Source organism: Monodon monoceros, unplaced genomic scaffold (assembly GCF_005190385.1).
Source record: "Monodon monoceros isolate NGI ecotype Baffin Bay Population unplaced genomic scaffold, NGI_Narwhal_1 Super_Scaffold_18, whole genome shotgun sequence".
In the NCBI taxonomy this organism is placed as follows: Eukaryota; Metazoa; Chordata; class Mammalia; order Artiodactyla; family Monodontidae; genus Monodon; species Monodon monoceros.
This window is the reverse complement of record NW_021703774.1, coordinates 27,082,871-27,108,059: the sequence shown is the minus strand read 5'-3', so window position 1 is coordinate 27,108,059 and position 25,189 is coordinate 27,082,871. Positions and strand designations below refer to the sequence as shown.

Below are 25,189 nucleotides of genomic sequence, written 5' to 3'. Positions count from 1 at the left end.
AAGATATATTTCTAGCCTAGTGATTTGAAGAAGTCTAATAATTTGTCAATAGAGGAAAGGTGAAGGGGAATCAGTATTAATGAAAAAAAAGAAGAAAATTTTGAAAAGCTGAATTTATCATGACAATGGGATATCTATCCATGGGAACATTTTAAATAATCAACCAGAACATTAAAGAGGTTCTTTCATTGACTAGTAACAAATATTTGGGATTCACTAATACATACATAATGTATGTTTATTGATGTCATGCAGCATGCCAGCAGAAATAAAGAGTTTGCAGAGAGAACAGAAGAGGCTCAAGAATAGAATAAGGATGAGATATAGTCACATGTAGTGGATATCAAAAGATAATGTGTCAGTAAAAGAGCACTCCAATACAGGGATGAACCAAGAAAGCCAAACGTCAGGGAAGCCAAGAGAGATGTGTGTTCAACAAAGACTGGTAGCCCATAATGTTAAATGATACAGACACTCCTATAAGGCGAAGCAGAAAAGCCCATTGAATACGGTAAAAGGACATAACTACTACTGGCTGTAAAGTTTCACCATGCCTAAGTCCTAGTTAATCACAACAAGGAACATAAAGACTATGAACCACATTCTCATAACGTCAACTTTATCATTTTATAAGCATAACTAATATTAGAAAAAATAAACACTGTATATAAGCAAAAAAAAAGAGTAACAAATTAGCTATTCATTTCCAGCAAGAGACAACTTTTTAAATAATTTGTTTTCATATGGAAAAATTTCCAAGTTAAAAAATACTCAATAATACATATTAAAAAGAAAAGAATTCTTTTCATTAAGCGATATATGAACATGCATATAAAGTGATGTAACTTCTGAGATTTGCTTCCAAATAATTTAGGAAGTGAAGGAATAGGTGGGTATATAATAAGATTGGCTATGAGTTGGAAATTTTTGAAGCTGGTGTTGATTACATGGGTGTTGACTATATTATTCTACTTTTGTACATGTTTGAAATTTCTTCTTAATAAAATATTTTATTACCTAACAGCAAAGAGAAACAAACATTTGTATTTATCCCAACTCTATAGCAAACAATGCTTACAAAGATCTGAAATTAACCTCAAACTGTCAAAAGGAAAGAAAACAGTAGAATTTTTACAAGAAGGAAGGTTGAAAACCTGGCTTATAAAATCTACAAACAGATAAAGGGGAGAAAAAAAACCCAGCATAAAACAAATTATAGAATCTAGCTCTGGTTTCAGGAACATTTTAAATTATAAAATGTCATACACTAAAAGTTTTAAATATTTAGAATCAAATCATGAAAAATGTTTTCCCCAGAAGGTTAAGATACATAATTTTTTCATAATACACATTATAGGATAATTAAATTACTCAAGGTAAAAGATCTGTGACAATCTTACATAGTGCCAGAGGTAGGACCCTATACCTGTTAGAACTAAAATTGGCTTTAAGTTATTCATTCTGATATATTCGTCCCTGTTTCCTAATTTCCACTATACCAGTTTTTTCACCTACGTAACTTCAATTCATTCTTGAATTCTTCAGGTCTCCATTTAAATGTTACTTATTCCAGGAATCTGACCCCCAACTCCACACAGTAGGACAGAATGTCATACTGTATCCTCCCATGGAACCCTTTATTATCCCTATCATATTAACAGTTCATTTTAGCACCATGAAGGAAAGGACCATGTCTTTTAAAAACAAAAAAATTATTGAGATATAATTCACATACCATAAAATTACCATTTTAAAGTGTAGTTTTGTTTTTAGTATTAATATATTCACAAGGTTGTATAACCATCACCACTAATTTCAGAACCTTTCATCACCCTAAAAGGAAACCCTGAACCCATTTTAGCAGCCACTCTCCATTCCCTCTTCCTCCTAGCCCCGACAACCACTAAACTACTTCCTGTCTCTGTGGATGTACCCATTCTGGACATTTCATATAAATGGAATCATACAATATGTGGCCTTTCATATCCAACTTTTTTCACTTAGCATAAGGTTTTCAAGGTACGTCCATGGTATAGCATGTATACACTTCATTATTTTCTGGCTAAATAATATTCCATTTTATGGATTATTCCATATTTTGTTTACCCATGCAATAGTTAATGGACATCTGGGTTATTTCCACTTTGGGGCTTTTATGAATAATGCTACTATGAATGTTCATATACAAATTTTGTATAAACATAAGATTTAAATTTTCTTGGGTATATACCTAAGTACGAAACTGCTGGGTCATATGATAACTCTGTTTAAGTTTTCAAAGAACTGCCAAATTGTTTTCCAAAGCAGCTGCACCATTTTACAATCACACAAGCAGTATATGAGGGTTCCAATGTCTTCATATCCTCATCAACACTTTTCATCATCCATCTTTTTGATTAGTGCCATCCTAATGAGTGTGAAGTGATATCTCATGTGATTTTGATATGCATTTCTCTGCTGGTTAATGATGTTGAGCACCTCTTCATGAATTATTGGCCATTTGTGTATCTTCTTTGGAAAAATGTCAATTCAGATCTGCTGCCCATTTTTAATTTGGGCTGTCTTTCTATTACTGAGTCATATATTCTTGATATACTCTGGGTACTAGACCTTTATCAGATGTATGATTTTCAAATATTTTCCCCATCCTGTGGGTTCTCTTTTCACTTTCTTAAGAGTGCCATTTGACACATAAGTTTTTAATTTTTTTTTTAACATCTTTCCTGGAATATAATTGCCTTACACTGGTGTGCTACTTTTCTGCTTTATAACAAAGTGAATCAGTTATACATATACATATGTTCCCATATCTCTTCTCTCTTGCTTCTCCCTCCCTCCCCCCCTCCCTACCCCACCCCTCTAGGTGGACAGAAACCACCTAGCTGATCTCCCTGTGCTCTGTGGCTGCTTCCCATTAGCTATCAATTTTACGTTTGGTAGTGTATATATGTCCATGCCACTCTCTCAATTTGTCACAGCTTACGCTTCCCCCTCCCCATATCAAGTCCATGCTCTAGTAGGTCTGTGTCTTTATTCCCGTCTTACCCCTAGGTACTTCATGACCTTTTTTTTTTTCTTTCTTAAGATTCCATACATATGTGTTAGCATGCGGTATTTGTTTTTCTCTTTCTGACTTATTTCACTCTGGATAACAGACTCTAGGTCCATCCACCTCACTACAAATAACTCAATTTCGTTTCTTTTTATGGCTGAGTAATATTCCATTGTATATATGTGCTACATCTTCTTTATCCATTCACCTGTTGATGGACACTTAGGTTGCTTCCATGTCCTGGCTATTGTAAATAGAGCTGCAATGAACATTGTGGTGCATGACTCTTCTTGAATTATGGTTTTCTCAGGGTATATGCCCAGTAGTGGGATTGCTGGGTCATATGGTAGTTCTATTTGTAGTTTTTTAAGGAACCTCTATACTGTTCTCCATAGTGGCTGTATCAATTTACATTCCCACCAACAGTGCAAGAGGGTTCCCTTTTCTCCACACCCTCTCCAGCATTTATTGTTTCTAGTTTTGATGATGGCCATTCTGACCGGTGTGAGATATCTCATTGCAGTTTTGATTTGCATTTCTCTAATGATTAATGATGTTGAGCATTCTTTCATGTGTTTGTTGGCAATCTGTATATCTTCTTTGGAGAAATGTCTATTTAGGTCTTCTGCCCAGTTTTGAATTGGGTTGTTTGTTTCTTTGTTGTTGAGCTGCATGAGCTGCTTGTAAATTTTGGAGATTAATCCTTTGTCAGTTGCTTCATTTGCAAATATTTTCTCCCATTCTGAAGGTTGTCTTTTGGTCTTGTTTATGGTTTCCTTTGCTGTGCAAAAGCTTTGAAGTTTCATTAGGTCCCATTTGTTTATTTTTCTTTTTATTTCCATTTCTCTAGGAGGTGGGTCAAAAAGGATCCTGCTGTGATTTATGTCATAGAGCGTTCTGCCTATGTTTTCCTCTAAAAGTTTGATAGTGTCTGGCCTAACACTTAGGTCTTTAATCCATTTTGAGTTTATTTTTGTGTATGGTGTTAGGGAGTGTTCTAATTTCATACTTCTACATGTACCTGTCCAGTTATCCCAGCACCACTTATTGAAGAGGCTGTCTTTTCTCCACTGTATATTCTTGCTTCCTTTATCAAAGATAAGGTGACCATATGTGTGTGGGTTTATCTCTGGGCTTTCTCTCCTGTTCCATTGAACTATATTTCTGTTTTTGTGCCAGTACCATACTGTCTTGATTATTGTAGCTTTGCAGTATAGTCTGAAGTCAGGGAGCCTGATTCCTCCAGCTCTGTATTTCTTTCTCAAGACTGCTTTGGCTATTCGGGGCCTTTTTCATTTCCATACAAATTGTGAAATTTTTTGTTCTAGTTCTGTGAAAAATGCCAGTGGTAGTTTGATAGGGATTGCATTGAATCTGTAGATTGCTTTGGGTAGTAGAGTCATTTTCACAATGTTGATTCTTCCAATCCAAGAACATGGTATATCTCTCCATCTATTTGTATCATCTTTAATTTCTTTCATCAGTGTCTTATAATTTTCTGCATACAGGTCTTTTGTCTCCTTAGGTAGGTTTATTCCTAGACATTTCATTCTTTTTGTTGCAATGGTAAATGGGAATGTTTTCTTAATTTCACTTTCAGATTTTTCATCATTAGTGTATAAGAATGCCAGAGATTTCTGTGCATTAATTTTGTATCCTGCTACTTTACCAAATTCATTGATTACCTCTAGCAGTTTTCTGGTAGCATCTTTAGGATTCTCTATGTATAGTATCACATCATCTGCAAACAGTGACAGCTTTATTACTTCTTTTCTGATTTGGATTTCTTTTATTTCTTTTTCTTCTCTGATTGCTGTGGCTAAAACTTCCAAACTATGTTGAATAAGAGTGGTGAGAGTCAGCAACCTTGTCTTGTTCCTGATCTTAGTGGAAATGGTTTGTTTTTCACCGTTGAGGACAATGTTGGCTGTGGGTTTGTCATATATGGCCTTTATTATGTTGAGGAAAGTTCCCTCTATGCCTACTTTCTGCAGGGTTTTTATCATAAATGGGTGTTGAATTTGGTCAAAAGCTTTCTCTGCATCTATTGAGATGATCATATGGTTTTTATCCTTCAATTTGTTAATATGGTGTATCATGTTGATTGATTTGCATATATTGAAGAATCATTGCATTCCTAGGAAAAACCCCACTTGATCATGGTGTATGATCCTTTTAATGTGCTGTTGGATTCTGTTTGCTAGTATTTTGTTGAGGATTTTTGCATCTATGTTCATCAGTGATATTGGCTTGTAGTTTTCTCTCTTTGTGACATCCTTGTCTGGTTTTGGTATCAGGGTGATGGTAGCTTCGTAGAATGAGTTTGGGAGTGTTCCTCCCTCTGCTATATTTTGGAAGAGTTTGAGAAGGACAGGTGTTAGCTCTTTTCTAACTGTTTGATAGAATTCACCTGTGAAGCCATCTGGGCCTGGGCTTTTGTTTGTTTGAAGATTTTTAATCACAGTTTCAATTTCAGTGCTTGTGAATGGTCTGTTCATATTTTCTATTTCTTCCTGGTTCAGTCTTGGCAGGTTGTGCATTTCTAAGAATTTGTCCATTTCTTCCAGGTTGTCCAATTTAATGGCATAGAGTTGCTTGTAGTAATTTCTCATGATCCTTTGTATTTCTGCAGTGTCGGTTGTTACTTCTCCTTTTTCATTTCTAATTCTATTGATTTGAGTCTTCTCCCTTTTTTTCTTGATGAGTCTGGCTAATGGTTTATCAATTTTGTTTATTTTCTCAAAGAACCAGCTTTTAGTTTTATTGATCTTTGCTATTGTTTCCTTCATTTCTTTTTAATTTATTTCTGATCTGATCTTTATGATTTCTTTCCCTCTGCTAACTTTGGGGGTTTTTTGTTCTTCTTTCTCTAATTGCTCTAGGTGCAAGGTTAGGTTGTTTGAGATGTTTCCTGTTTCTTAAGGTAGGACTGTATTGCTATAAACTTCCCTCTTAGAACTGCTTTTGCTGCATCCCATAGGTTTTGGGTCGTCGTGTCTCCATTGTCATTTGTTTCTAGGTATTTTTGATTTCTTCAGTGATCACTTCGTTTTTAAGTAGTATATTGTCTAGCCTCCATGTGTTTGTATTTTTTACAGATCTTTTCCTGTAATTGATATCTAGTCTCATAGCGTTGTGGTCGGAAAAGATACTTGATACAATTTCAATTTTCTTGTACTTACCAAGGCTTGGTTCGTGACCCAAGATATGATCGATCCTGGAGAATGTTCCACGAGCAATTGAGAAGAATATGTATTCTGTTGTTTTTGCATGGAATGTCCTATAAATATTAAGTCCATCTTGTTTAATGTATAATTTAAAGCCTGTGTTTCCTTATTTATTTTCATTTTGGATGATCTGTCCACTGGTGAAAGTGGGGTGTTAAAGTCCCCTACTATGACTGTGTTACTGTCGATTTCCCCTTTTATTGCTGCTAGTATTTGCCTTATGTATTGAGGTGCTCCTATGTTGGGTGCATAAATATTTACCGTTGTTTTATCTTCTTCTTGGATCTATCCCTTGATAATTATGTAGTGTCCTTCTTTGTCTCTTGTAACAGTCTTTATTTTAAAGTCTATTTTGAAGTTTTTAATTTTGATGAGGTCCAATTTATCCATTTTTCATTGGTTGCTTGTGCATTTGGTATCAAATCTGAAATACCACTGCCCAATTCAAGATCACAAAGATTTATGCATTTTCTTCCAAGAGATTTATAGTTTTAGCTTTTATGTTTAGGTCTTTAATCCATTTTGAGTTATTTTTTGTACACAGTATGAGGTAGGGGTCTAAATTGATTCTTCTGCATGTGGAAATCCAGTTGTACAAGCATCATTTGTTGAAGACTATTCTCCTGCAGTGAATGGTCTTGCTACGTCTGTCAAAAATTTACCAGAGTTGTATAAGTTTCTCAACTCTCAGCTCTCTCCCATTGATCTATGACTACCCTCCATGTCTCTTTTTGACTACACCACCTAGCACAGAACCTGAAATATGAAAGCACTCAGTATAGATTTGGTAGGTGAATAAATCCCTTGTCAATAATAAAATGATTAAAGTGTGAGTTGAGCAATACCTTAGGGAGCATTATCCTAACCCAGTATTTAAAAAGCAAGAAACTGAGGCCTAAGAGAGGTCACCTGACTAGCTCAAAGGCAGAGAACAAATTACCTAAGAGGCAGAGGCAGGACCTGAATTCAGCTTTCCTAACGTCTGGTGCAGGGCTCTTTCCATAATATCATGCGGCTTTCTCAACTAAACTGAATTGCCTTAACATCTGCCAATGTGTCTGCCTATGAGAACCAGCATGTATATTAGAGACAGGCACGTATCCTAATACTCAATCATAGGGGAACTCTTCATAAGTATAATTCACCAAAAAGCCTTACAATCAAAATGGGCCAGGAAATCATTAATATACCACTGAATGCAATGTTTCCCTCCAGACAACTGTCTTCTAACTTCACTTTCAGCTCAAGAACATAGCTAGTCATACTTTCAGTCCTTAGATTATTCTAAATAGAAGAAAACCATTTGTGCAACAGTAAAAATAATAAAGCAATCAGGCACCTAGTTCCATTACCCTGCTCTACTTACATTTTCCACCATCATTGTGATGCTTCACTCACTACTAACTGTTTTAAAGAATGTAGAAATAGAGCCATCATCATAAATGTAACTTTCCTCTACTATCCAGCAATTACTCTGCCTCCTTCCAAAAACCAGAGAAATTTTACAGCAGCAGAACAGAAAAATAAAGGGAAACAAGCAACTACAGGAGAAGCCTTTTAAAAGATATATGGAGGATGTATGATTTAGAGGTAAAGGGAAGACACTAAGTGTTCAAACTTAATACTACATTTATGCATACAAGTAAGGGAAATGCTGCCCATGCAAATGTTGTGTATACAATATGTATGAGCAGATCATGAATTTTCCTGTAGTCAAGAATATATTCGGCCTTCAGTTTAAACTACCTCTTCTCAAAATCTTCCCAAGTCACCCAAGCACAATTAACTTGTCCTTCCATAGTGCACCCACTCTTCCTTCTACAGACTCCATAACTGTAATGATTATAGCGTATTTTATTTTATTTATTTATTTATTTTGCGGTACGCGGGCCTCTCACTGTTGTGGCCTCTCCCGTTGCGGAGCACAGGCTCTGGACGCGCAGGCCTTGCGGCCATGGCTCACGGGCCCAGCCGCTCTGCGGCATGTGGGATCTTCCCGGATTGGGGCACAAACCCGTGTCCCCTGCATCGGCAGGTGGACTCTCAACCACTGCGCCACCAGGGAAGCCCCGAATATAGTGTATTTTAATAGTTACCTCACAAGTTTGTCTCCCTTCTAAACCATCATCTCACTGTGGGCAGAAACCATGTGCTTTTAGTGTTGTGTTCAGCGTAGAATTTAGCATAGCCCTGGCACATAGCAAGCACTTTATATTTCTTTGTCGAATGAACATTTTCAAAATGTTTTGTAACACTGAACATACCTGTTCAAAAGTATCAATAACAAGAAATGTATTCATTCTTGCTGTGATAATTCCCAAATGTTATAGTTCACATATATACAGTTGTCATATTGTATATACACTTAGAGTACACTTAGGTAGTATATGTCATACACTTCCTTACTCTAAGTACAAACTTCAAAGTTGGCCAATCTGCTAAAAACAAACAAATCTAATTCAATATGTTTAGAGATGAATGTTGTAGTGTTCACCATCTCTGCTAATAATGCAATTTTATACTCCTAGCCAAAAACACAATAAAAAGTTCGAGACTAATCAACCACAAGCAGCAGGATCTAAGCGGTGTCTTACGAAGGAGATGGGGAACCCTCTCTACAGAAACACGTAAAGGAATTCTTGAGGGCAAGATATTTTATGTTCACCAAAAAGAATTATAGATTAAACAAAAAAAATAAAATTACTGTCAAATACTGGTCTACTGGTAAATGTAAAAGCTTTGGAGTCTGAAAGTCCTGCTTTTAAGATGTGCCTAGGGCTTCCCTGGTGGCGCAGTGGTTAAGAGTCCGCCTGCAAATGCAGGGGACACGGGTTCGTGCCCCGGTCCGGGAAGATCCCACATGCCATGGAGCGGCTAGGCCCATGAGCCATGGAGCGGCTAGGCCCGTGAGCCATGGCCACTGAGCCTGTGCGTCCGGAGCCTGTGCTCCGCAATGGGAGAGGCCACAACAGTGAGAGGCCCGCTTACTGCAAAAAAAAAAAAAAAAAAAAAAAAAAGATGTGCCTGTGATGTGACCTCTTTAGGAAGGTCACTTCACCTGTCTGTGCCTCTTTCAGTTCCTCTTTTGTAAAATGTGAATAAGAATGCCTATCTCACAAAGCTCCCTTTGGGGATCAAATGATACTGTATAAAGGACCTGGCACAGATGCTCAGACACTAGCATGTAACAGTGTTCGTTCCCTTCCTACCTGGCAACATGTTGTCACTTAAGGAGCAGAGTCAGAAAACTCTCTTGGCTGAAAATATTTCTCCCAACAGATGTCAGTCAATGTTTCAAGTTTCACCAAAAGGAAATTCTGTTTGGATTTTCAAAAGCCCCAATTAAATGTTAAAAAATCTGCCACTTAATGTATCTATTTGGCTTTCAAAGGTAACCTGTCAAGGCCCTAAAGTACTGGGGGATTTCTTTTGATAAAGATAAAACAGGGAAAGGCCTATCTATGGAGGATAACTCCTAAATGAGGAGGTTGAAGAAACAAGGAAAAAGCAGTGAAAGGGTCCTAGAGAAAAACTTTTTCTACTTTATAATATTACAATCAGTCTTATCTAACTACATACCACTACATACACTCATAGAAAATCCATAAATTCATCAGTAAACCTGCATGCCAATTTAAGGTTATATTATTAAGGGGTGAAATTTCTGTTATTAAAACAAAAAAGATAAGTCCCAAACCACAATTTAATGATGTATTTCTGACCACTATTACCAAAGAAAAGATGTAGTCTGGGATAAACTATTGGCTCTATGTTCCTGCAAACTGTCAACTGTGTGCTCACAGTGTGAATTTTGATAAAATCGTAGTACAGATGGCATGATAGCTCTGTCATATAAATTATTAATAAATTTACATAAAGAAAAAACTCAAAACCATTCCATTATCTTTACAGACCTGACCAAGACAATGTAATGTCCCAACTTACACTTCAAATTTATTCCTATTATGAAGGTGCAACCACTACCACTTTTTTTTCCAAGTCCAGCCCAAATTCTCAGTCACTCACCCGCCCTCCATCTTATGAATCCTGTGCTTCCTCTCCGCCTGTGGCCTCCACCAAAGGGACTCTATAAAGTAAATGTGGAGAATTATTGCCAAAAGTGAAAGAATTAGAGATACTTAAAGTCCTAGAAAGGCTAATAAACCTTTGATTCATTAACTTAGAGAGGAGAAAGTAAATCCACAAGCTAGAGGATAGGAATATATTATACTCCAATTCTAAAATGTCAAAATATGTCTAAGATTCAAAATGTCTGAAACAGAACTTTTCAAAATCCAGCAAAACAAATTTAGTATTATTTGTGGATGAAGATATAAATGATATTTCTGCCTTCCTGGGCTCACAGAAAAACTCATCCTTATCAATGAAATCAGAGAAAAGAAAAATAAAGATTTGAATAAAAACAATTAAGAATTGCATTTTAAAGATCATATACATACAAAGAATATTAAAGGTTCTCTTTTCTTCTACTCTTAGCATTTTTATGCTACATCTATAAACCTAACATTTGCATCCATCTTCTCCTTGTCTCTTGACAGAGTGAAGAAAGCACCTCTAATCAGAGTGCCTGCAATCCTGCTCTTCTTCCTACATTTCTCTTCATAATTAATCACATATCCTCCATCAATGAAGAGAAAAATCACTAATGCATCTGCAATTTTCCTCCATTACCCCATATGCAAAATTTATGCTGTCAAAATAATGACAATGATGACAACAGGTTAAACACATCACTTTTTATGTTAGAGGCACAGTGCTAAATGCTTTCCATAAATTATTTAATTCTCAAAACCACTGTATAAGATAGCGCTATGGACTGTTTGTGCCCCCGCCACAAATTCATATGTTGAAAGCCTAACCCCCAGTGTGATGGGGCCTTTGGGAAGAAATTAGGTTTAGATGGGGTCACAAGGGTGGGGCCTTCATGATGGCATTAGTACCCTTATAAGAAAAGACATCCAAGAGCTTGTTGTGTCTCTTTCCACCTAGTGAGAACACAACGAAAAGGTACTACCTGCAAGCCAGGAAGAATGTCCTCACCAGAACCCAAAAATGCTGAAACCATGCTCTCAGACTTCACAGCCTCCAGAACTGTGAGAAATAACTTTCTGTCATTTAAGCTGCCCCGTCTATGATATTTTGTCATGGCAGCCCAAGCTAATTCCCCATTTTACGACTGAGAAAACTATGGCTTAAATAGGCTAAATAACTTTCCTACAGAGGATCCAGGCTACAGTGGTAGAGTCGGGATTTAAACCTGGCTTTTAACTAATACTGTTCCACTAATGTCTCTACAATATTGAGTTCCTAATAAGTAACCAACTATGTTATGTGCAAGAGATCAAAATAAAGTTGCCTTTAAAAACTCATACATCTAATCATATATTATAAACAAACATATGGACTGCCAAAGTATGAATTTCTCCAGGTTTGGTACCCAAGAAATGTTTATTGAAATAAACAGAAAAAACATCAAACAATAATACAATGTGTTGGGTGTTGTATGAGTAGGTCAAATAAAGTAACACAAAGGTTTCCAGAAGGAAGCAATTAATTCCAGGGGTGAGTAAGACAACTATTATAAGATAGGTAGAGTATGAAAAAAGTCATAAGTAAATGAAAGGCAGTCAGAACAGGGTATAATTAATTATATTTGGTGGGAATTTATCAGGGATTACTAGTAGATGTTACATATAAGCTGTCTCTTCAAAGATGAATAGAATATCACTTTTGGAATAAGAGATCATTCTAGGTTGAATGGACTATATGGACAAAAACATGGAGTTTGAAAATGTAGCTGCCTGTTCCTTTTTGATCCCATATTCAACACTGTAGTTTACAGTATAAAATATCTTAACAGATGCCCCTGTCTCTCATAGCTTCCTTTTTCAAACCACTCTACAGAAAGTATAAAAGTAATCTTCCTAAAACACAGATCAGATTGGCTCCTTGTTCAAAAACATTCGATAGTCCTACTCTGCCTACAAGATACTATTTAAATTCCTCAGACTAGAATGTTAGGTCTCTCACAATCTGTCCCTGTTTTTCCTTTCCTTCCCAATTCACCTTGAGTCATGATTCCTCTACACTGAAGCTACACCGGATTGTTTGCTGCTCTTAAACAGGCCCTGTTAAAATGTCCCCCACTGGACCATGGCACATCTTCAAGACCCATGTAAAAGAACTTCTTTGGAAATATAGCCTTGCCTATTGTCTCACTTATTACTCTCTGTCTTATGTTAGTTACATTCCTACATGTATGTCTCTATTAAAGACTACAAGCTCTTTGAGAGATAACCCCTACCCTACAGAGTTATTTAAAAAAAAAACTGAATCAAATCTTTGAGTCTATATGTCTAGGTACTATACAAGGAGCTGAACGTTAAAATGCAATATCATAAGAGCACTACTAGACAAATACACAGAGTATTATGATAGTCACCCAACTCAGCCTGCAGAGGTGCAGAACAGCTTCCCACAGAACATGACTAACTGATTCTTAAAAGATGAATATGAAGAAGACATAGGTAAAACATACACACACAGGTATGAAACAGTGCCACGTGTTAGAAGAAATTCAATGTTGCTAGAATGTAAAATATGGAGCCAGAAGTGGCTAAGTTATAAAGCTGTAGAGACAAAAGGCTGCATACAGTGTGTTGAGAAACATTTTATGCTGTGGGCCAGTGGTTTAGCCTTAGTAAAAAGCCCCAATTCATACTGCGCCAAAACCAGGTGTAAGTTATACTGTAAGACATTTAAAAAATTGAATTAAACAGGTGGTACTGATATTTGCAAGTCTCAAAAGTCAAACAGATTAAAAAGGTATACAGTAAAGAGTCTCATCACACCTCTGTCATCTGCCCAGTTCATACCCTACTTCCTGGGGAAAAGTGTTAGTTTCTTCTTTTTCCTTCCAGAGTTCCTTATGCCAATAGAGCAAATAAATCTAGTTCCCCTCCTTTACACAAAAACTGCTGTATAATATGTTCTGCACCTTACTCTTTTCCTTTTTACTTGCAACGATTTTTCCATGATTTTCCAAATAAATACTATTCTTCCTATTCTTCTTCAACTGCATAATATTCCATTATACTGCTGTATCATTATTTACTTAACCTATCCACTATTAATGGACATTTGAGCTTTTGTTTCACTCTACTACGATATATTGTTTTGGTTGACACATATGAAGAAAATCTAGCCTTATGCAGATATGACTAGAAAAAGGGAGAAAAACGTTAATAAAGTTTTCAGATTATTGTGGATAATCTCCAAATCTTTTGCTATTACACACAATATTTGTATGAATAACCCTGTACATACATCATTACAAAATTTGAAAATATACCTGAAGGATACATTCCCGAAATGGGAATATACATTTGTAATTTTGATATATATTATCAAATTGTCCCCAGAGAAACAGAACCAGTATAGATTTCCCACCAGCAATGAATAAGCAGTGACACTGCCTGGTTCCTCAGAGGATCCTAGGGCAATCTACCTTTTAAAATCGTAATCAAGTTAAGAAGAATCCAGAAGAAGCATGACATAAACAATCAAACAGGTCAAGAAAAAAACAGGAATTATGAGGTTTTGGAGTACAAGCAAGAAGACATGATTGGTCTCTAGTGTCAAATATTACCAGAGAGATCTAATAATTAAATAATAAACTAAACTATAAAACTTAAATAATTAAAGCAGTATGGTTAGCCATGCAAAAATAGAACAAATCAAGATAGAATAAAAAACATACAGTAATGAAGAATAAAGGCAATTAAGAATAAAACAAAGATAATACTATTCCCCACAAAAAGGAATCAGAGCTCCCTGGAGAAATTGGTTGATTCTAGAGCTGGGAAACTATATGATGAGCCTGGAATATTTTATTGTGTGAGAAAGTCTTCACAAATTGATGGGAACATGTCAAAAGAATATAGAGCTAGCTTTTCAGGGCTTACATGGGCCAAATCTAGGATAATTTGAGCATTTCAGAATTAATAATGATGGGAAAAGACTATAATCCATTGAATAAATTAGCATAAAAATAGGAGAACGTTTTTGAATAAAAGTTCTCATGAAGGAGAACCTTTTTTTGTAGTGAAAAGTCAATTAAAATTAAAAAGGAACAACTAAATTAGAAAATCACCATGAATAACAAACAGCTGGCTCAAACAAGAACAATAATTGGATGCTGAAACTCGTGGGCCAAAGTTTGACGAGCAACCAGATATTTATATGGTCACAAAGTATCACACCACAGGACTTCCCTGGTGGCACAGTGGTTAAGAATCCACCTGTCAATGCAGGGGGCACAGGTTCGAGCCCTGGTTCGGGAAGATCCCACATGCCGCGGAGCAGCTAAGCCCATGCGCCACAACTACTGAGCCTGCGCCCTAGAGGCCACGAGCCACAACTGCTGAGTCTGTGTGCCTAGAGCTCATGCTCTACAACAAGAGAAGCCACCACAGTGAGAAACCTGCACACCTCAACAAACAGTAGGCCCGGTTCGCCGCAACTAGAGAAAGCCTGCCCGCAGCAACAAAAAGCCAGTGCAGCCAAAAATAAATAATCAATAATAAAAAAAAGGTATCACACCACAAGATTCTTATTAATTACAGAGGGAATAATAATAACCTTACAATGGAGAAGAATCTTGGTAGACACCATTGTAACCAGTGATCAAAGTTAACATCACCAGGATTGGGACGAAGCAATATCATGTGCTTCCTGATTAAAGTAGACTAAAGAGACATGACAACTGATGTATCAGGTGCACGACCAGACATCATGATGTCACATAATGACTCTTGCATGATGATCCAAGATTTTTTTGGAGAGGGAGGGCTTATAAAGGTTATTATTGACAATATCTGGATGACAGCATTGTGTCAATGTTAATTTCTTAATTTTGATAACTATACTTCAATTATGTAAGATAACGTCCTACTTTTAAGAAACACACACTTAAGTATATAAAGGTAAAAGGGTCATCATGTCTCAAACGGTTCAGAAAATCTATGTATTTGAACCTAAGTATCTTTAAATATATTTAAAATATTTCTATATATTTTAAATATCATATATTGATGGGGAAGGAGGAACAAAGCACTGAGACAGAGAGGAAATGACAGGGAGGATAAGGAGAGAAAAAAGAAATGCAAATGTGGAAAATGTTAACATTTGAGGAATGAGCATATGGACTTCTCTGTACATCCGCCTCTGTCAAATGTCTGTTCATATTCTTTGTCCATTTTTCTATTTATCTTTTTCTTAATGTTTTATGGACACACACTATAATAAAAATGTTAATCCTTATTTTTTTCCCCAATATGTGATGGTTTTTGTTATAGAGAAGATTTAGTTTTTACAAAATCAAAACTTTAAAAATTCTTAATGCTACAATAATGATGATATTTGGGTGATGTGGTTATGGATGCTTTATTTGTTTTAAGTTTTTTTAACTTATCTGTATTTCACAAATCTTTACTAAGCACCTATTAATTTTTTAATGAAAAAAGGGTTATACTTTTATATTCCTTAAGCAAAATCCCAGCAGAACTCTTCATAAAACCTGACTCTAAAAATCAAATGGATTTATTTAACAATTTCTCTCTTAATAACCTTTGGAGACAAGAAGAGCTAAGCCAATAGTGAAGAAGAGTAAAAAGAGTTTGAGACTTGCCTTAGAGTGATCAGTACTTGTTGTAAAGTGGTACTGGTACAGGAATGAAAAAGCAGGCTAAAAGAGAGTAGAGAGAGCCCGGAAGCAAACCCACATATAAAAAGAACAATATGATGGATTACTCAACAAATGAGATTGAGGCAATTATTATACTTTTAGAAACATAATAAGATTAGAACCCCTTCTTTACACCTCCCCACACACACACACAAAACATAACATCCTCAAGGTGGAATAAAGAAGAACTAAATGTGAAATAACTTTTAGATATCTTATTAAAAAATGTAAGACACTCTGGTAGTGAGGCTCCAAGACAGCCTTCAGTGATCCTCTCACACTGGTATTCCAGTCTCAGTATGGTCTCCTCCCACAATGAACAGGCTGACTGACAGTCTGTGACTTCAAAGCCTAGATCAAAAAAGACAGTAGTTTCCACTCTGATCTCCTGGCTCACTCATTCAGGGGAAGTCAGCCTCCAAATTATGATAACACTCAAGTGGCCCTAGTAAAGGATCACATCAAGAGGAACTGAGTCCTCCAACCAACAGCCTACACCAACTCACTGGCCATTTGAGTAGGCTATCTTTAAAAGCAAGTCCTCCAGCCTTAATTAAACCTACAGATGATTGAAGCCCTGACTGACATGTTGACTGCAACCTCATAAGAGACCAAGATCATAACCAAACAAACACCCTGCTCCCAGAAATGAAAAGAAATAATAAATATTTATTGTTTCTTTTAACCAAATAGGTTTTGCTGGTAATTTGTTATGCAGCAATAGACAATAAATAAAGACTATTGTTATAACCTCAATGTAGGAAAGGAAGTTCTTAAAAATTATAAGAACTATAAGAATTATAAGAAGCAAAATTATAAAGGAAAAGATTGACAAATGTATCTATATTGAAAATGAAAGCTTTTGGTACAAAAAAGTTAGTACTCATACAACTAAAAGGACAAGCCACAAACTAAAAGAAAATATTTATAATTCAAATAACAAATAATGAATATCAATTCTTGAAAACTTCCTACAAGTCAACAAGGACAAACCATCTAATACAAAAAAGGGAGTGGGGCAAAGAGTAGAAAATGCAATTTATAAAAGAAATTACGTAGCAATAAACATATGAAAAGAACTAGAAACCCCATTAATAACCAGAGAAATTCAAATTTAAAACACCAAAATACCAATTCTCACACATCAGAATGACAAAACTTATGTGTGACAAGAAGAAAAGTCTCACAAACTGCTGGTGGAAGTAAAGTGTTAACAACTACTTCAGAAAACAATATACAAAATCTAGTAAAGGTGAAGGCAGAGCATACCCTATGACCTAGCAATTTTCTATTTGCAATAAAAATTTCACATATACATGGGGAACGTACAAAAACATTCGTTGCAGCACTGCTTGTAATAGGTAAAAAACTGGCAACCACTTAAAGCTCTTCAACACAACAGTTTTAAAAAGCGTGGTTTATTCATGCAAAACCACGCAGCAGTGAAAATGAAGAAATCAGAACTCCGTGTATCAATATAATACACCTTAAAAACATAACACTAAAAGAAGGTTTATAAAGGCTATCAGCTGATTTTTCAGCAGAAACTGCAGACCAGAAGAGAATGGCACAATATATTTAGAGTGATGAAAGGGAAAAACCTACAACCAAGAATGTTCTACTCAGCAAGGCTCTCATTCAGATTTGATGAAGAAATCAAAACCTTTACAGACAAGCAAAAGCTAAAAGAATTCGGCACCACCAAACCACCTTTACAGCAAATGTTAAAGGAACTTCTCTACATGAAAAAGAAAAGGCCATAACTAGGAATAAGAAAATTACGAAATAAAAAACATCACCAGTAAAGGGAAACATACAATAAAGGTAGGAAATCATGAACACACACAAAGCTAGTAGGGAGGTTAAAAGACAAAAGTAGTAAAATCATCTCTATCCACAATAAGGGATACACAGAACAATCAGATGAAAAATACAGTGTCAAAAAACAGTAACTGTGAGGGAAGGAGAGTACAAATGTAAGGTTGTTAAAATGTATTAGAAAGTGAGAGATCAGTAACTTAAAACAACCAAGTATATATAGAGAGTGCCTGACAAAAACCTCATGGTAACCACAAACAATTCACTTTGTTATAAAGCAGAAACTAACACACCACTGTAAAGCAATTATACTCCAATAAAGATGTTTTAAAAAAAAAAAAAACCTGTAACAGATATACACACAAAAAAGAAAAGGGAATCCAAACATAACACTAAATAAAGACACTCATCAAATCACAAGAAGAGAACAAAAGAAGAACGGGGGGAGACCTACAAAAACAAATTCAAAACAATTTAAAAAATGGCAACAAGAACATACATACTGATAATTACCTTAAATGTAAACGCACGAACTAAATGCTCCAGCCAGAAGTCTTGGACTGACTGAATGGATACAAAAACAAGACCCACATATATGCTGCCTACAAAAGACGCACTTCAGATCTAGAGACACATAGAGACTGAAAGTGAGGGGATGGAGAAAGGTATTCCAGGCAAATGGAAAACTGGAGTAGCAATACTCATATCAGACAAAATAGACTTTAAAACAAAGACTGTTACAAGAGACAAAGACGGACACTCATCCATCTATGATCAAGGGATCAATCCAAGAAGATATAACAATTATAAAATACATGCACCCAGCATAGGAGCATCTCAATATATAAAGAAAATGTTAATAGACGTAAAAGGAGAAGTCGACAGTAATACAATAATAGTAGGGGACTTTAATGCCCCACTTACCATCAATTGACAGATCATCCAGACAGAAAATCAATAAGGAAACACCGACCTTAAGTAACACATTAGACCAAATGTACTTAATTGATATAGAGAGAGAGCATTCCACCTGAAAGCAGAATACACATTCTTTTCAAGTGCACATGGAACATTCTCCAGGACAGATCACATGCTAGGCCACAAAACAAGCCTTGGTGAATTTAAGGAAATTGAAATCATATCAAGCATCTTTCCCGACCACCAGGTTGTAGGACTAGAAATCAACTACAAGAAAAATACTGCAAAAAAACACAAACACGTGGAGGCTAAACAATATGTTACTAAACAACCAATGGATCACTGCAGAAATCAAAGAGGAAATCAAAAAGTACCTAGAGACAAATGAAAACACAACAATGGGACACAGCAAAAGCAATTCTAAGAAGGAAGTTTATAGCAATATAAGCTTACCTCAGGAAACAAGAAAAATATCAAATAAACAACCTAACCTAAAGCAACTACAGAAAGAAAAACAAAACCCAAAGTTAGTAGAAGGAAAAAAATCATAAAGATCAGAGCAGAAATAAATGAAATAGAGACTAAAAAAACAACAGAAAAGATCAATGAAACCAAAAGCTGGTTCTGTGAAAAGGTAAACAAAATTGATAAAACTTTAACCAGAGTCATCAAGAAAAAAAGAGACAGGGCCCAAATCAATCAAAATAGAAATGAAAAAGGAGAAGTTATAAACGACACCATAGAAATACAGAAATACATCATAAGAGACTACTCCAAGCAACTACACACCAATAAAATGGACAACCTAGAAGAAATGGACAAATTCTTAGCAAGGTACAGTCTCCCAAGACTGAACCAGGAAGGAAAAGAAAATATGAACAAACCAATTAACAGTAATGCAATTACATCAGTAATTTAAAAACTCCCCAAACAAACAAAAGTCCAGGACCAGATGGCTTCACAGGTAAACTCTACCAAACATTTAGAGAAGCATTAACACCTATCCTCCTGAAACTATTCCAAAAAATGGCAGAGGAAGGAAAACTTCCAACCTCATTCTATGAAGCTACCATGACCCTAATACCAAAACCAGACAAAGATATCACAATAGAAGAAAATTACAGGCCAATATCACTGATGAACATAGATGTAAAAATCTTCAACAAAATACTAGCAAACAGAATCCAAAAATACCTTAAAAAGATCACATGCCATGTCAAATGGGATTTGTCCCAGGAACGCAAGGATTTTTCAGTATCAGCAAGTCAATGTGATACACCACATTAACAAATTGAAGAATGAAGCAACCTAAACATCCATCGACAGATGAATGGATAAAGAGATGTAGTACATATATACAATGGAATGTTACTCATCCTTTAAAATGAATAAAATAATGCCATTTGCAATAACATGGATGGACCTGGAGATTATCATTCTAAGTGAAGTAAGTCAGAGAAAAACAAATATCATATGATATTGCTTATATGAGGAATCTAAAACAAAAATGATATAAACGAACTTATCTACAATACAGAAACAGACTCACAAACTTAGAGAACAAACTTATGGTTACTAGGGAGGAAGGGTGCGTGGAGAGGAACAGATTGGGAGTTTGGGATTGACATGTACACACTGCTATATTTAAAATAGATAACCAACAAGGACTTACTGTATAGCACAGGGAACTCTGCTCAATACTCTGTAATAACCTAAATGGGAAAAGAATTTGAAAAAGAATAGATACATGTATATGTATAACTGAATCACTTTGCTGTACACCTAAAACTAACACAACACTGTTAATCATCTCTACTCCAATATAAAATAAAATTTTTTTTAAAAAATTGAAGAATGAAAACCGTATGATCACCTAAATAGATGCAGAAAAGCTTTTGATAAAATTCAACATCCATTTATGATAAAAAGTCTCCAGAAAGTGGGCAAAGAGCAAACATACCTCCATATAATAAAGCCCATATATGACAAACCCACAGCTAACATCATACTCAATGGTGAAAAGATAAGACAAGGAAGCCCACTCTCACCACTTTTTTTCAACACAGTTTTGGAAGTCCTAGCCACAGCAATCAGATGAGAATAAGAAATAAAAGGAATCCAAATTGGAAACAAAGAAGTAAAACTGTCACTATTTGCAGATGACATAATACTATACACAGAAAATCCTCAAGTAGCCACCAAAAAACTACTAGAACTCTAAAAACTAATAAATTAGATAAAGTTGCGGGATACAAAATTAATATACAGAAATCTGTTACATTTCTATACACTAACAATGAAATATCAGAAAGAGAAATTAAAGAAACAATCTCATTTATCATCACATCAAAAAGAATAAAATAGCTAGGAATAAACCTTCCTAAGGAGCCAAAAGACCTATACCCCACAAACTGTAAGACACTGATGAAAGAAACTGAAGATGACATAAACATATGGAAAGATACCATTTTCCACAATTGGAAAAATCAATAATTGTTAAAATAACCACATTGCCCAAGGAAATCTATATATTCAATACAATCCCTATCAAATTACTGATGGCATTTTTCACAGAACTAGAACGAATAATTTTTAAATTTATATGGAAACACAAAAGACCCCGAATAGCCAAAACAATCTTGAGAAAGAAGAACTCAGCTGGAGTTATCAGGCTCCCTGACTTCAGACTATACTACAAAGCTACTGTCATCAAAGCAGTATGATACTGGCACAAAAACAGACACATAGATCAAAGGAAAAGGACAGAAAGTTCAGGAATAAACCCTCACACCTATGGTCAATTAATCTATGACAACAGAGGCAAGAATATACAATGAAGAAAAGACAGTCTTCTTCAGTAAGTTGTGATGGAAAAACTGGACAGCTACATGCAGAAGAAAGAAATTAGAACATTCTCTAACACCACACACAAAAAATAAACTCAAAACAGATTAAAGACCTGAATGTAAGACTGGATACTATGATACTCCTAGGGGAAAACATAGGCAGAACACTCTTTAACATAAATTGCAGCAATACTTTTTTGGATCCAACTCCTAGAGTAATGAAAATAAAAGCAAAAAATAAATGGGACCTAATTAAACTTTTGCACAGCAAAGAAAACCATACACAAAACAAAAAGACAACCTGAGGAATGGGAGAAAATATTTGTAAATGATGCAACAAACAAGGGATTAATTTCTAAAATATACAAATAGTTCATACAGGTCAATATCAAAAAACAACCTAATCAAAAAATGGGCAAAAGACCTAAAGAGACATTTCTCCAAAGAAAACATACACATGGCCAACAGGCACATGAAAAGATGCTCAACATCACCAATTATCAGAGAAATACAAATCAAAACTACAATGAGGTATCACCTCACATCAGTCAGAATAGCCATCATCAGAAGGTCTACATAAATAAATGGTGGAGAGTGTGTGGAGACAAGGGAACCCTGCTATACTATTGATAGGAATATAAATGGGTGCAGCCACTATGAAGAAAAGCATACAGGTTCCTTAAAAAACTAAAAATAGAGTTACCATATGATCCAGCAATTCCACTCCTGGGCATATATCCAGAAAAGAGGAAAACTCCTATTTCAAAAAGATACATGCACCCCAATATTCATAGCAGCACTATTTATAATAGCCAAGGCATGGAAGCAACCTAAATGTCCACTGACAGAGGAATGAAATGCATAAAGAAGATATGATATATATATATATATGTGTGTGTGTGTATACACATATGTATATATATATAACGGGATATTACTCAGCCATAAAAAAGAACGAAATAATGCCATTTGCAACAACATGAATGAACCTAGAGATTACCATACTAAGTGAAGTAAGTCACACAGAAAATACAAAAGTCATGATATCACTTATATGTGGAATCTAAAAAAAATGATACAAATGAACTTATTTACAAAACAGAAATAGACTCACAGGCACTGAAAACAAACTTATGGTTACCAAAGGGGGAAGTGGGGGAGGTATAAATTTGGAGTATGGCATTAACAGATACATGTTACTATATACAAAATAGGTAAACAAGGGCCTACTGTATAGCACTATATTCAATACCTTGTAATACCCTATAATGGAAAAGAATCTGAAAAAGAATTGATATATATGTATAACTGAATCACTTTGTTGTACACCTAAAACTATCACAACAATGTAAATCACCTACTTAAATAAAAAAAAAAGCTGGAGAAGATACATGCAGTATGGTATCATTTATACAAAGTTTGAAAACATACTAGTTCTATTATTAATATATGCATATATACATAAGAAAATATTTTAAATATAAATGCATGAGAATGGCAAACACAGAACTAGGTATACCTCTGGATAAGCAGGGTAAAAGGAGATGGAGTAATATGAGAGGGATGCATAAACTTCAAGTGCATCTGTAATGCTCAATTAATTAAAAAGAAGGATCTGATACTAAAATATTATAAAGCTACAAGAAGGGTACATGAGTGCTCATCTTATTATTCTCTATAGTTTTTTGTTTGCTTGAATATTCCAAAACAGAATGCTTTTAATCAAAATATAATGGCAGATAACAAACTTAAGCAATATTTGCAGAAAAGATCAAAAGAGTGTTTATACAAATTGATAAGACAACCCAGCATTACATTCAGTGAATACAACCTGTAAGAGACAAAGTTTTTTTTCTCTGTAAGAGACAAATGGCATGCAAGAAAAATTAACAAAATTAGAAACTGTAAATACATAGCACAGAAGTACATAGCAAAATGTACAAGTTCAAGCTCATTAATAACACTTCATTCAAAATATATCCATTGAGTGACTAAAGATCCAGACGCTATTCCAGGCTCTGGGAATACAGCAGTGAACGATATAACTCTCACAGATGAAGCTCATATTCTCGAAGGTGGAGGCAGTCAATAAAAATATAAACAAACAAAAAGTCACGTACTGGTAAATGCTTTAAAAATATTAGAACAGGTGATGTGGTAGAGATGAGGGAGGAAGAAAAGGATACTTTGGGTGTTCAAAGACTCTAGAAGAAGTACACTTGTCCTGAGAAGTAAATAATAAAAAATCCTTCGAAAAGGTAAGGAAAGCCTCCTCAGGCTCAGCCTGTACCGGGGCTGCGCTGTGGCCGCCTTCTTGCTGGGTACCTTGTTCTCCCTGATCTGCCGGAGCCCGTGAGCTCCGCCGCCCAACTTCACTGCCGCCTAGAGATGGCTGGCTGTTTCCGCCCACCTCCGGGCAGAGGGGGCACCTTCAAGATGCCGGCGGAATAGGACGTGGAGATCACCATCCTCCCCACAAATACATCAAAACTACACCTACATGTGGAACAACTCCTACAGAACATCTACTGAACGCTGACAGAAGACCTCAGACTTCCTAAAAGGCAAGAAACGCCCCACATACCTGGCCGAGTGGCTGACAGGGTCTTGGTGCTCCGGCAGGGTATCAGGCCTGTGCCTCTGAGGTGGCACAGCCGAGTTCAGGACATTGGTCCACCAGAGACCTCCCAGCCTTACATAATATCAAACGGCGAAAGCTCTCCCAGAGATCTCCATCTCAATGCTAAGACCCAGCTCCACTCAACAACCAGCAAGCTACAGTACTGGACACCCCATGCCAAATAACTACCAAGAAAGGAACACAACCACACCCATTAGCAGAGAGGCTGCCTAAAACCATAAGGTCAAACACACCCTGAAAAACACCACTGGACATGGTCCTCCCCACCAGAAAGACAAGATCAAGCCTCATCCACCAGAACACAGGCACCAGTCCCCACCACCATGAAGCCTACACAACCCACTGAATCAAACATAGCCACTGGGGGCAGACACCAAAAACAGCAGGAACTATGAACCTGCAGCCTGCAAAAAGGAGACCCCAAACACAGTAAGCTAAGAAAAATGAGAAGACAGGAATATAGAGCAGAAGGAGCAAGGTAAAAACCCACCAGACCAAACAAATGAAGAGGAAATAGGCAGTCTACCTGAAAGAGAATTCAGAGTAATGATACTAAAGATGATCCAAAATCTTGGCAACAGAATGGAGAAAATACAAGATATGTTTAACAAGGACCTGGAAGAACTAAAGAGCAAACAAACAATGATGAACAACACAATAAATGAAATTAAAAATTCTCTAGAAGGAATCAATAACAGAATAACTGAGGCAGAAGAACGGATAAGTGACCTGGAAGATAAAATAGTGGAAAAAACTGCCACAGAGAAAAATAAAGAAAAAAGAATGAAAAGAATTGAGGACAATTTCAGAGACTTCTGGGACAACATGAAATGCACCAACATTTGAATTACAGGGGTCCTAGAAGAAGAAGAGAAAACAAAGGGACTGAGAAAATACCTGAAGAGATTAATAGTTGAAAAC

The 25,189-nt window shown here is 35.9% G+C and overlaps 1 protein-coding gene across 9 annotated transcripts in view; it reads right to left on the bottom strand.

The window, feature by feature from the left end:
- Positions 1-25,189, bottom strand: part of AKT3 (AKT serine/threonine kinase 3) — a 386,997-nt gene that overhangs the window by 308,622 nt on the left and 53,186 nt on the right. For 2 of the 9 annotated variants that reach the window (XM_029227103.1, XM_029227102.1), the window contains one exon: positions 10,306-10,366. The exons of the other annotated variants lie outside the window; for them this stretch is intronic. In XM_029227103.1, the coding sequence (XP_029082936.1) occupies positions 10,306-10,366 (61 nt within the window). The remainder of the gene's footprint in view (positions 1-10,305; positions 10,367-25,189) is intronic. 9 annotated transcript variants of the gene reach the window in all.